Raw genomic sequence first — 13,620 nt, 5'->3', positions numbered from 1 at the left:
CTTCTATCATTATATGTAATCAGTTTTTAAAATAGTCAACCATATAGGAGTCTATTCGTGACCAGACACACACACACACACACACACACACACACATTCAGCTTTATATTATAGATATATAATTATAGTCATCCATATAGAGTACTGTTTCGCTGTATCACAGCTCATCAGTGCGACTAGACAGGCAACTACCTCAAGCGAGGATCAAAATCCAACCACCCAAATGACAGTCAAGGCTTATCACCATTACGCTATTTGGCATCTGCTGTGCGAGTAGTGAATTAATGATGTTTTGACATTGTCCAAATGCCTAAGCTCAATTTGTTAACACAAAAAGCATTGCTTAATACGCTAATGGCAGTTTGTATATCACTTCCCAATATGTTCAACCTAGGATATGGGGGCATTATGAAAGTCATATCTTACACAACATGGAAATTCAATTATGATTTTTTTTTTTTTGCAAAAATATATACTATGGAAAATATATACTATGGTAAATATATATAGTTACATGATAAAACAAACAAATATTAAACATTAAACAACAACATTTCTTGTTTTTTTTTTTGGTTAGAAACAAAGTGTAGTATCTGTTTTGTTGCTGCATTTACTCTATTCTGTCCTCAACCAATGAAATAGAAATGAGTCAATTTTTTTGTTCCAATCTAGAGTTTCTGTAATGTATGTAAATAAGGTTCAGACAGAGTAGTTTCCCTTGAACTAAGAAACCAACTAACATCCGAGTTTTCACCACACATGTGTGGACGCCATGACAGTTGTACATCATTGTAAATAGACGCTAATAAAAACAAGTTCTCGTTTACTGTGCTTGTGTGAGTTTATTACAAATTGGCGATGATGATTCAAACAAAAAACAAATTATGGCTACCTTCAGTTGGTTGGAATCGTTTGATAGTTCAAGTGAACAATGGGACCAATATATTGAGCGTCTGGAAAACTACGAGGATACTCATGTGAAGAAGAGACGATCGATTCTTTTATTGGTTTGTGGGGGTAAGGTGTACAAACAAATATCAAGTTTATTAGCCCCAGAAAAAACGAAAGATGAAGAATTTGACGAACTTGTCACACTCAGTCCAAAGCCGTCTGTGATCGCTCAGAGAAAAAAGTTCTATACAAGAAACCGCCAACCGGGCGAGTCGATCACAGACAGAGTTAAGAAGCATGCGTGAAGATTGTCATTTTAGAATATTTTTGGACGAAATTCTATAGGCTAAACTCGTAGTAAACGATGACAACACATCAGAGGAGACTACTTATAGAGAGAGACACTATCACCTTTAATGAAGCTTTCAACATAACGGTCAACATCGAATCGGCTTCCAAACATTTACAGGACATTCAAACAAAAAAATGGAAGTAAACAAAATTTTTACACCACCACGTGGGCAGTCCAAAAAAATAAAACATGTATATAGACACCATGAAAGGTCAGAAGAAGAGTGTACCTGTTACATGATAAGGGCTGTCCCCTTTTCATGTAAGTATAAAAATAGAGAGATTAGTTAAAATGAAAATGAAATAGCATAGGCGAAATTCGAACCTCGTAATCTAGGTTTAGAAATAGATTACGTGTGAGAATTTAAAAATGTAAAACAAACATTTGTTTAGAATATAGATAAATATTTCAAGGAAAGAATGTTAACTATCAAGTTTGTTATGAAATTTTAAATTGAAAGAATGCAGCTTATAAGATAATGTTTTAACATATTGAATATAGGTTAAAATTCCTTTTGTAGAAATAGGAAAAGTTTTGGACACGTATGTCCAGGACACGTGAAAGAAGGCACATGTTTTAACATATGTATGACGTCACGGAAAATAGAAAGTTCTAGGAATAGAGTTAGTCAGTCAGTGAAGAAACTTGGAGAGAGACAGTCAGGCGTCTAGGAGCGAGACGTCACTTTAAGAAAAAATGTGAGACTTTGAATTCTTGGTGCTGGAAACACGGCCGTGTGACGAAATAAACCATCAAGTGTTTTTTGTAAAGCTCGTCTTGTGTCTTATGATTCTTACAGAAAGGTAAAGTGGAATTGTATTATATATTTGTGTTATATGTCTTTACATACACGTCTCAACATCATCATGTCCGAACTGTCTGAACACTATCCCTTCACTCCAAGAGCTTTCTTCTTCCATTCAACACAATTAAGGAATGAACATTTAATATATAAGAATCTCTCATAACATGAACAATCTCTCTAAGTCTCTCGTACAACAACTTATACAACTTCTCTCTCTCTCTGAGTCTTACAACATCTCTCTTAATAAATCTCTCTCACTAAGAAAAAGCATCACTTATAATAAGACTCTTCCTAAGACTCTCTCTTTTAATGAGACCCCCTATATAACATACCCATTGTGGAGCAACACATGAAGCAAGTAAGTGCCCTTTTAGATATGCCATGTGTCACTACTGTAAAAGACGAGGGCACATAGCGGATAAATGCTTTAAATTAAACATGAAAAAGAAACCCGCCAATAGGGTAGAAAAGAAAAACAATTTGGTGAAGCAAATAGAAGTGGAAGACACAGACTCAGATAATTCCGAGGAAGTTTATACCATAAATAGAATAAGAGCATCACTGGAAAAAGTGGACCCTTATTGTGTAGATATCAACATTTGTGACAAGAGGGTTTCTATGGAACTATGATACAGGAGCATCTGTAACAATAATGGGACTGAAAACGTGGAAAAAAAGCAATAAAAAGTGTTGGAGCCCACAAAAGTACGTCTTAAGTCTTATACGGGAAATTGTACAAACAGGTGATTGGACAAACGAAAGTTCCAGTGCAGTTGGACAGTCATCAGGTGGAATTACTGTTAATTGTGGTAGAGGGGGATTCACCCACACTCCTGGGCAGAAACTGGCTGCAACACGTGAGATTGCCATGGAAAGAGATTTTCAAGGTGCAAACAGTGAAACAGTGACCAACACAAACTGGAAGAAATATTAGCAAAGCATGAGGTTGTGTTCGATGGGAAGTTGGGTCAAGTAAAAGGAACCCAGGCCAGTTTGTATGTAGACCCAGAGGCAAAACCCAGGTATTTCAAACCAAAGTCAGTACCCTATATGCTAAAGAAGAAAATAGAAGATGAATTAGGAAGACTGCAAAAAGAAGGAACAATTTCACCAGTTGAATTCTCTGAATGGGCTACACCAATAGTACCTATTTTAAAAGCGGATCAGTCTGCACGCATTTGTGGTGATTATAAAGTGACATTTAATCCAGTCACTAAATTGGATAATTATCTGATATCAAAAACGGAAGATCTATATGCAACATTAGGAGGAGGTGAATCTTATACCAAGCTAGATTTAAGTCAAGTTTACCAGCAATTATTGCTGGATGAAAAATCAAGAAAATTAACAACTATTAATATTCATAAAGGCCTTTTTATGTGCAACAGATTATAATATGGATTGAAATCAGCCCCAAGAATATTTCAAAGAACTATGGAAAACATTTTGCAGGAAATTGGAAGCATAATTACTAGAATTGATGACATTCTACTAATAGGTAAAACCAGAAAAAACACTTAGAGACCCTGGAGGAAGTTTTGAACAGGCTGGAAAAATGTGGAATTTGGCTAAACCGGGAAAAATTTGCATTTTTAGTGCCCGAGGTATTATATCTAGGTCATATAGTAAACAGGGAAGGAATAAAATCTGCAAAAGAAAAAGTGAAAGCCATCAACAAGGCGCCACGCCCAACATCAGTAAAGGAGCTACAAGCTTTTCTGGGTATGATACGTAAATTACAATGCCCAGTACATTTCAAATATTCTGGCTCCTTTGCATCAGTTATTGAAGAAGGAATCAAAATGGGAGTGGACGTCCAAACAAGAAGGAGCATGGGAAGAAGCAAAAGAACAATTAAATTCTTCAAAAGTGTTGGTGCACTTCAACCCAAACAAAGCAGTGACAATGGCATGTGATGCTTCCCCATATGGGGTAGGCGCTGTACTATCACACATCATGGAGGATGGATCCGAAAGACCAATGGCTTTTGTATCAAGGACCCTCACACCAGCAGAAAAAAATTATGTCCGAATTGACAAGGAAGCGTTGACAGTAGTTTTTGGAGTGAAAAGTTTCACCAATATCTGTATGGAAGGCCATTCACATTATATACTGGCCATAAACCGCTCTTGGGATATTTTAAAGAAAATAAGAAAATCCTAGAGATCGGTTCGGCGAGAATTCAACGTTGGGTAATAGTCCTATCCACATATGCATACACACTAGAATATCGGGAAGAAAGGAAAAATAGAAATGCAGATGGGTTGAGTAGGTTGCCGAGACATAAAATATTGGAAGAAGTGCCCATACCAGAGGAGAGCATCATGCTGTTAGAATACCTCGATTAAACTCCTGTTACGAGGGGCGTGCAATAAGTAATGCCCCTGACCCACTTCCAGTTGTCTGATCTAGCTGAAATTTTGCATGTGCAATGATTTATATCTCTACGGGTTATGTGGCAAATTACAGCTCTGAACTAAATGTGATTTCTGTTTTACAGGTGTTTGAACTGAGTCAGGTGTGAAATGGAGCCTGTTGAATGTCGAGCAGTGATCTGGTTTTTGTATTTGAAAGGACGCACACCACAGGAGACTTTTGATGAAATGAAAGAAACTTATGGTGATAATGCCCCATCATATGACCTTGTAAAACGCTGGCATCGTGAATTCAAACATGGCCTGAAGTCTGTGGAAACAGCTCCCAGACCTGATCGCCCCCTCCTCTTCTGCCATTGATGAGGCATCTCTCCATCAAGTTGAGGCTGCCATTTTGGAAGATCAGCACATTACTTTTCGCCAAATAGCCCAAGATGTCAAGATTAGTACAGGGTCTGTGGAAACTATCATTCATGACCATTTGCATAAGGTGTCTGCCAGATGGATTTCCAGGTTGCTCACACTATTCCAGAAGCGAGAATGCGTTGAGTGCTCGAGGACGAATTTGGAGATGTGCCAAGAAGATGAGCCAAAGTTTTTCAAAAGATTGATTACACAGGATGAAACCTGGGTCCATCACTATGATCCAGAGACCAAAGCCCAGTCAATGCAGTGGAAGCACTTTGACTCACCACCTCTGAAGAAGACAAGGGTGCAGCCCTCGGCTGGCAAGGTCATGCTCACAGTCTTCTGGGACCAGGACGGAGTAGTGATGACAGATTTCCTGGCAGAAGGTACCACAATTACAGGAGCCTGTTATGCTTCACTTTTGAGGAAATTAAGGGAAGCTATCAAAAGCAAGAGGCAGGGCAAGATCAGCAAAGGTAACCTCCTCCTGCAGGACAACACTTCGGTCCACAATTCGCATGTTGCCAGATCAGAAGCACGGGCGTGTGGTTATGAAATCCTTCCCCATCCTTCCTACTCTCCTGACCTTGCACCCTCTGACTTTCACCTCTTCCCAGCCATGAAGTTGTTTTTGAAAGGAAAACGTTTCCCAGATGATGCAGCCTTGATTTCTGAAGTCATGTCGTGGTTGGAAGACCAACCTGGGGTGTTCTACAAAAACGGTCTCCAGAGCTGCATCAAACGATGGGAGAAATGCATAACTCTGGTGGTTCCTATGTAGAGAAAGACTAATAACTGTGCCAAGTTTCATTGCTCTACTGCTATGGGAAGTGGGTCAGGGGCATTACTTATTGCACGCCCCTTGTACATACCAAGAAATTGCGAGGTGGACAAAAAAGAACAAACTCCTAAAGCAGGTGCTGGACTATGTAAAAAATGGGTGGCCAGAGAAGTGTCCTACTACAGAAGATTGGCAGCCTTACTTCAATAGAAGACATAAATTGGGAACTGTGGAGGAATGCTTACTTTGGGGAAACCGAGTAGTAGTACATATACAAGGGCGAAAAGAACTTTTAGAGGCATTCCATGAGGGACATCCAGGAATTGTAAAAATGAAAGGGCTGAGCAGAAGATATTTTTGGTGGCCAAAGTTAGACCAGGAAATAGAATTTAAGGTGAGGAATTGCTATGAGTGTCAATAAACCAATCAAATGCCAGCAACCGCACCTTTGCATCCTTGGGAAATCCCTGAAGAGGAGTGGTCTAGATTGCACACAAATTATGCAAGCCCATTTAAAGGTCATATGTTTCTGGTGATAGTGGACGCTTTCAGCAAATGGTTAGATGTGTATATATCAAACTCATCCACCACAAATACCACTCTGGAAAACCTACAAAGATGTTTGCCAAAAAAAATTGTAACAGATAATGCAGCCGTTTTTGTAGGTGAAGAATTCCAAGCGTTTATGTCAAGACAAGGAATCCACCATATCACAACATAACCAAAACACCCTTTTTCAAATGGATTGGCAAAAAGATATGTACGCATTTTTAAGGAAGGGATGAAGAAAATGGGTCATGAGAAAGGCTCCCTAAGTTCAAAACTGAGCCTTTTCTTGTTGTCATATAATTCCACACCACAAACGTCACGGGCATATTACCAGCAGAATTATTAATGAACCGAAAAATAAAGACAGTTTTGGATTGGATTATTTTGAAAAGACTACAGTGAGGGAACGGATGAAAAAACACCAAGAAATCCAAACCTCATGACAACTCTAGGATCATACGAGAATTTAGAGAAGGTGAATTAGTTTTCACCAAAAATTTCTAAAAAGGACCAAGATGGAAAAAGGAGTGGTCATGAGACGGACAGGCCCAGTGTCATATGAAATTAAACTAGAGTCGGGGACACTGGAAAGGCGACATGTGGATGGTGTAAAAAAACGGATAATGCTGGACTCAGATAGAGCTTCGGAAATAGAAAGAACAAACCCACAAAAAATAAAACAAAATTCGGACACAGACTGGGTGATCCCACTGACCTCAGATGCCAGTAGTCCAGGTAGTTCTCATCCGGCCAGGGAAATGACAACTGGAATGGGGAATTGTGGTGTTTTATCATAGAATGGAAGACAGAGCAAAACCTCTTTACTAGGCTTTACTGAACTAATTTCACAGTCAATAATAAACGTAAGAGCAAATAGTAAAGAGCAGCAGTAAACGCAAGAACTGTTAGTAACGAAATGTTGAAGAAGAAAAAAAAACTCAGCCCTTTTAAAAAGGAAAAGGAACGTGTGCAAAATCACGTGTCATAGAAACTTTAACGGAAATATAACAATCTCCCCTCCCACTAGTAAGAGAGATCACAAGGTGTAGATTTTTTTTTTTTTTTCAAAGTACAGAGTTATCTTTCAAAGTGGCGAAGTGTTTTATTTATAAGTCCAGTCGCTGAACTGGTTTACGGATTTGGCTAGACCAGCATGGAAGCAGTTCAATATTCGAAGGGCTGGCAGGCCTCTGCGAATTCTCTATATTTTCTGCATTAGGTGTATTGTCAACTGGATTTGTTTTAATCAAATGGGCCAGGTCTGCATTTGCAAGGTCGGGTCGAGTATTCTCAGCATCAGAGCGTGGAAAACGAGCCAAATGTCTTAGCGCCACTGAATCCTCCCGGCCATCATTATGCCGTATTCTCGCATGCGTAGGGTTGGCTTTGAGGAGTTCCACTACCTCGACGATCGGGTCGTACTTGCTCCTGTTGCCAAACCGTTTCAATAGTACCTCCCCAGGTTCGCAGAGCCAAACAGATAAGGCAGTACCGGTAGAAGAGCGCCTTTCAAATTTGAACAATCGTTCGTGGGGAGTTGCATTCATACTAGTGCATAGTAAGGAGCGAATCGAATTTAAAACATCAGGCAGAACATCCTGCCAAGCACTAAGGAGTAACTGTTTAGATTCCAGGGCCAATAATATTGAGTGCCAAATAACGCCGTTATAGCGCTCACACTGACTGTTTCCTCTTGAGTTGGGTGCACTAGTGTTACTGCACCCAACTTCAAGTCGCGTCAGGAAATTTCTGAAATCCTCCAATATGAACGATGTTCCTCATTCAGAATGGATGAAAGCGGGGAGTCCAAAAATAGAAAAAATATTCGTCAGGCACTTGATTGTGGTCTGCGAAGGACAATCACGGCAAGGGAACACAAAGGGAAATCGACTGTACTCATCCATGATAGTAAATAGGTAACAATATCCTTTCAAAGATGCCAGGACAGGCCCCTTGAAGTCTACGGAGAAGCGCTGAAAGGGAGCAGTAGTGTGGATCAGTGTTAGTAGGGCTGAAGAAAGGTGTATTAATGAACTGTGTATGGCCCTTAGCTCCTCCAAGGAGGAAGCAGTGGCACCACATACTCTCGATAAAGCATCGGCAACAATGTTTTCATTTCTGGGACTGTGTTTTATATCGTACGAGAACGGGAGAAGCTCCATTTTCCACCGAATGATTTTATCGTTTTTAATTTTTCCTCAGTTAGCTGGTTTATACATAAATGATATGGTTTGCTGGTCTGTTACGATAGTGAAGTGCTTCCCAGCAAGGAGGTCCCTCCATTTTCAGACACATTCAACTATCGCATAAGCCTCTTTTTCAACTATGTGTAGTCACATTTCCGATGGGTTTAGTGAGTGTGAAAAGAACGCTACAAGCCTATCAGCCTGTAAGCCTTTTCTGATAGCCTTTTCTGAGGCATCAGTTTTGATAGTAATTGGTAGTTCGTCATCGATAACCTTTACAGATGATTCGGCGACGTCTTTCTTAAGTTTCTTGAAAGAATTCACAACTATAGGCAGCATGGGAAAGTGTTTATTTTCAACCAGGGGACGAATTTTGTGTGAATACTTAGGTATCCATTTTGCGTAGTAAGAAAACATACCAAGGCACCTTTTTAATGAATTTGGATCTGAAGGAGGAGGCATTTGCAAAAGGGGTTTCAAATGCTCAGGATCAGGTTGGATAGTTCTGTCACAGATCTGGTATCCAAGCAAATTGATAGAGCGTAGCGAAAACTTTGATTTTACTCAGTTTATTTCGACGTTGTGTGTTGAGGCAGCCTTTAAGAAACGTTCCAAGTTAGCGTCATAGTCCTCTTGAGTTTTACCGCAAATGGTAATATCATCAATGTAAAAAAAAGTTCCGAATAACTTATTTTCAGGAATAAAGGAATTCATAAATCGTTGAAAGGCAGAAACCCCATTACTGACACCCATGGATATTCGTTTGAATTGATACAAACGATTTCCAGCTTGAAAAGCCGTGTAGGGCCGATCTTTGGGACAAATTTCAATTTGGTAGTAAGCCTTAAACAAATCAATCGTACTAAAAATATGATACTGGGCAATTTGGTTTCTGAGATCCTCAATCCGAGGCAAAGGGTACGCGTCAAGTAGGGTGAAACAGTTAATAGTTTGGGAAAAATCAACCACCAGTCGTTTCTTTCTATTAGGTGATGAAGTTACAACAATTTGAGCACGCCTGGGTGAATAGCTGGTTTCAATGACATCGTCCTTAAGTAGTTGAAGAATTTCCTTTTCAATAAATTGGGCATCCTCCGCACAGTAGTTTCGGCATTTTGTAGCAATGGGTCTGCAATCAGGGGTCAGGTTTTGGAACAATTTTACAGGGGCACAACTGATCTTGGTTAGCCCACAGATTTTTAAGGCATCCTGAGCTCCACCAAAAGAAATAGTAATGCCCCGGTGTAGTTTCCAAAATGGCACCCTGAGTATAATGTCCATACAGGAGTCAGGAAGCACAATAAGGTTAATCCCTTTATATTCGCAACCATTGAAGAAAATTTTCTCGGTGCAATATTCAGACAGTTTAAGGGAAATGGCGGATGATGCCATAGAAATTACGGAGTTCCGTTTTAAAGTGGGCAGTCTCATTGTTTTGACAATGCGAGCACTGATAAAATTATCAAAACTGCCAGTGTCTATAAGGGCAGTTAACCTTTTTCCTTTTAACTCCACAGGTTCGGTGATAGGAAGGCAACTATCACCACCTTTAGCATGCCCCCTATGATAGCAGAAGAAGAACGTGAATGTGTCGTTAGAGTGGAACGGCAAACTTTAGAAAAATGCCCGAGTTTACCACAGCTTTGACATACCTTATCGCGGGCAGGGCAAAGGTGGCGGCCATCCTTAAGGTGATGTCACCCTCCACAGTTGTAGCACTTGCCACGAACAGGAAGGGCAGCAGAGAACTGTACAGAGTCACACTCCATTCGAGAATCAGTTGGAACAGAATTTTTAGAAATACAAGTCGCCTCCTCGGCAGAATCGATCAGCACATTTTTAGTTCCCGTAGTAGAAGTAACAGCGACTGCTCCAATCTGAGAGGCATACGATTCCACGCGAAAGTGAGCTTGTTCTAAAGCCCTAGCACATGGAGTAGCTTCTGTGAGAGTTAGTGTCTGTTTCAAGGAGCCTAGCACGTATCAATGAGGACCGGAGACCACAAATGAATGCATCACGGACAGATTTATCCCTGTAAATGGTGGCCGTTATGTCTTTAAAACAACAGTCAGCGGCAAGTCAATTCAAGGCTTGAACGTATTGGTCGACAGACTCGTTTTCTTGTTGCAAACGCGTGGAAAGCAGATGTCTAGCGTGAATAACGCTTGGAGACTTGTCATAAACGCCTTTCAATAATTCCACGGCATGCTCAAAACCAGAGCAACTTTCGATAACATCAGCAACAGAGGGACCGATGTTTAAATAGAGAACTTCTAGCTTATCAGGGTTTAACGAAGCAATAGTTGATAAGTAGTAATTAAAGTTGCGGAACCATAATTTCCAAAGCTTGCTGGCCTGAGAGTCTGCCGAGGAAACATCAAATTTATCCAGGCGAATTATCTTCTCCATGAGGAAAATAAAAATTAGTTTAGTAAATTATGGTGTTTTATCATAGAATGGAAGACAGAGCAAAACCTCTTTACTAGGCTTTACTGAACTAATTTCACAGTCAATAATAAACGTAAGAGCAAATAGTAAAGAGCAGCAGTAACCGCAAGAACTGTTAGTAACGAAATGTTGAAGAAGAAAAAAAACTCAGCCCTTTTAAAAAGGAAAAGGAACGTGTGCAAAATCACGTGTCATAGAAACTTTTACTTTAACGGAAATATAACAAGGTTGCACCACCACCGATAGTTTTATCGAGACATCATCTCTTGGAGGGTTCCCCACCAAGGTTAAAAATCCCCTCCCAACCCTTCTCCTCCACCACCATCACAATTACCATTACCAGTACCAACAACAATAGAAATAAAATAATAGTAACACTAATATCGGTAGTAATAATAACAGTAACAACAACAGCAATGACAGCAAAAACAACACCTACAATAACAGCTACAATAATAATAAAAACTTACTCCCACTACTACCACTACTACCACTAATAATAATAATAATAATAATAATAATAATAATAACAACAATAATAATAACCAATAAAGGATTGGAATTTTTTAATTTTTTTTTCTATTCTTCTTCCCTTTCCCCTTCTTTCATTTTTTTTCTTCCTCTTCTCCCCCTTTTTCCTTTTCCCCTTTTCTCCCTTTCTCCTCTTTTTCCCTTTCTTTTCTTTTTTCCCCTTCTTCCCCCTTCTTTTCTTTTTTCTTCCCTTTCCTTCGTATTAATTCAAACAGTGAAATCCCAACAAAAGTCATGCATTTTTCCACAGCGCTGCCCGCTGCTGACTGTGACAAGGCACAAATTTACACACCTCTACGAGTAAATAAAATAAACAAATCATTTACATACGGGGGGGGGGGAACTCTCCGGAAAAACGCTTTTTTTAAAATTTATTATTATTATTATTATTATTATTATTATTATTATTATTATTATTATTATTATTATTAATGACGACGACATTGACATAGATAGGTCTGTACCGGCGTGTACCGCTGATAATGACTTACTTAGGGCGTCACTCTGAGACAAAACTGCGAATAAAATATTAAAAAAAAACTCGTAATTTCTCTTTTTAAAGTGGGTTGTTTATTTTCTTTATGTAATATACTTCCAAAATAAACTATTAAAGTCGTTTAAAAAATAATAGAAATATTATTTTTTATTCTTTAAAAAACAGAGGAACTAATCTCAGGTTACATCGCTAGAGTAACGTCCCTTGGCAGTGACAGACTTGTATTGTAGAGAATGGCGCAAGAATAAAAGAAGATGCCAGTAAACCAAGTGTACGTGTTGTGTTGTTTTCATTAATGGGAATCCGCATTTAAAGATAATGAAACATGGTTGACAGCGGTCGGATGAACAGAGTTCCAAGGAAGAATACAAAATGGAAAATGTATTGTAAGAAAAATAAACGAAGATAAGTAATGTTTGATTTATTATTTTACATTGCACACACACACACACACACACCAACACACACACACACACACACACACACACACACACACACACAAAAAGTTTGTTTTGCTTTATCTGGTCATTGTGATCTATTTGCGTTTAAATAATATGAAAAAAAGAAATTTAAACCAATTTAATCGTCCGTGAAACACAAGATTGTATTGAAAAAAAAAAAGTGTCCAAACTTAACATGGAAGAGATAAATAGACCAGTGGCAGGGATACGACCCCCACAACCCCTGTGTATGGAAAATAATCTGTTATCGAACTGGAAGCTGTTTAAATTAAGATGGAATAACTATGCTATCATCACGTATCTAGTGAGACAGCCAGTACCATACCAAACGGCGATGTTGCTGCATACACTTGGAGACGGAGCGTTAAAAGTATATTATGGATTTCAATTTCTGACTCCGGAAGAAGAGAGAACACCCAATGAAATTCTTCAAGCGTTCGATGAGTATGCCATTGGAGAAATTAATGAGGCATACAAACGATATATCTTCCACACAAGAAAATGGAGAAGGTGAAACAGTGGAAGCATTTATCACAGCACTCCGTACGTTGATAAAGACATGCAATTTCTGTGAGAATTGCATCTCTTCCATACTACAAGACCAGATAATTCTTGAAGTACACAACCCCCACACCCAAACGGAACTGCTTAAAATGAGGCAGTTGGACTTACAGGGATGCATAGACATATGCAAACTATAAGAAAATGCAACGCTACAGTCGAGAATTCTGAGACTCGAGGCAGTTGACAGAGTGGACTTGAAACCTAAGGGAAGGCCAACAACCACAGAAAATAACAGAGGGTGTAGGGCGTGTGCATTGCGACATGAACCCGGAAAAGAGTTTTGTCCAGCTTTTGGGAAGATGTGTTTCAAATGCAATGGAAAGAACCACTTTGCAAAAAGATGCAAATCAAGAAAAAAGAATATTAGGTTTGTTGGAAAACACGATGATAGTGATTGCAGTAGTAATGGTTCAGACTATGGACACGTGAACAGTGTGATCACGAAAGAAGGAATCAATTCCATCAGACCTGAAGTGATAAAGGCAGAAATGATGATCAAAGGAAAGCCAGTTGTTTTTCAGCTAGATAGTGGAGCCTCAGTGAACATCCTAAACGAGAAACATGTGGCGGGAAAAACACTTGAGCAGTCCAATAAGACCCTTGTCATGTGGAACGGGTCACAAATGAAACCGTTAGGAGAATGTCGGATAAAAATGATAAAGCCAAAAACCGGACTTAAGTATGCAGTGAAGTTTGTCATTGTAAAGGAAGACTTCCATCCACTACTTGGAGCAAATGCCATCCAGCAAACGGCACTCATTAGTGTGAACAAT

General features: G+C 39.3%; 1 protein-coding gene across 1 annotated transcript; it reads right to left on the bottom strand.

Moving 5' to 3' along the window:
- Positions 1 to 7,939: 7,939 nt before the first annotated feature.
- Positions 7,940 to 8,323, bottom strand: LOC145292769 (uncharacterized). The gene has a single exon (XM_080138807.1). The coding sequence runs from the start codon at positions 8,321 to 8,323 to the stop codon at positions 7,940 to 7,942; it is 384 nt and encodes a 127-aa protein (XP_079994933.1).
- Positions 8,324 to 13,620: the final 5,297 nt, after the last annotated feature.

Source organism: Euprymna scolopes, chromosome 14, assembly GCF_053919585.1.
Source record: "Euprymna scolopes isolate OS-2025 chromosome 14, ASM5391958v1, whole genome shotgun sequence".
In the NCBI taxonomy this organism is placed as follows: Eukaryota; Metazoa; Mollusca; class Cephalopoda; order Sepiida; family Sepiolidae; genus Euprymna; species Euprymna scolopes.
Note: the sequence above shows the minus strand (reverse complement) of the source record. Positions and strands in the feature narration are given on the sequence as shown.

Bases quoted from the DNA above. Each gene is read 5' to 3' on its own strand.
- LOC145292769 (XM_080138807.1), bottom strand. From the start codon at position 8,323: ATGGAGCTTCTCCCGTTCTCGTACGATATAAAACACAGTCCCAGAAAT.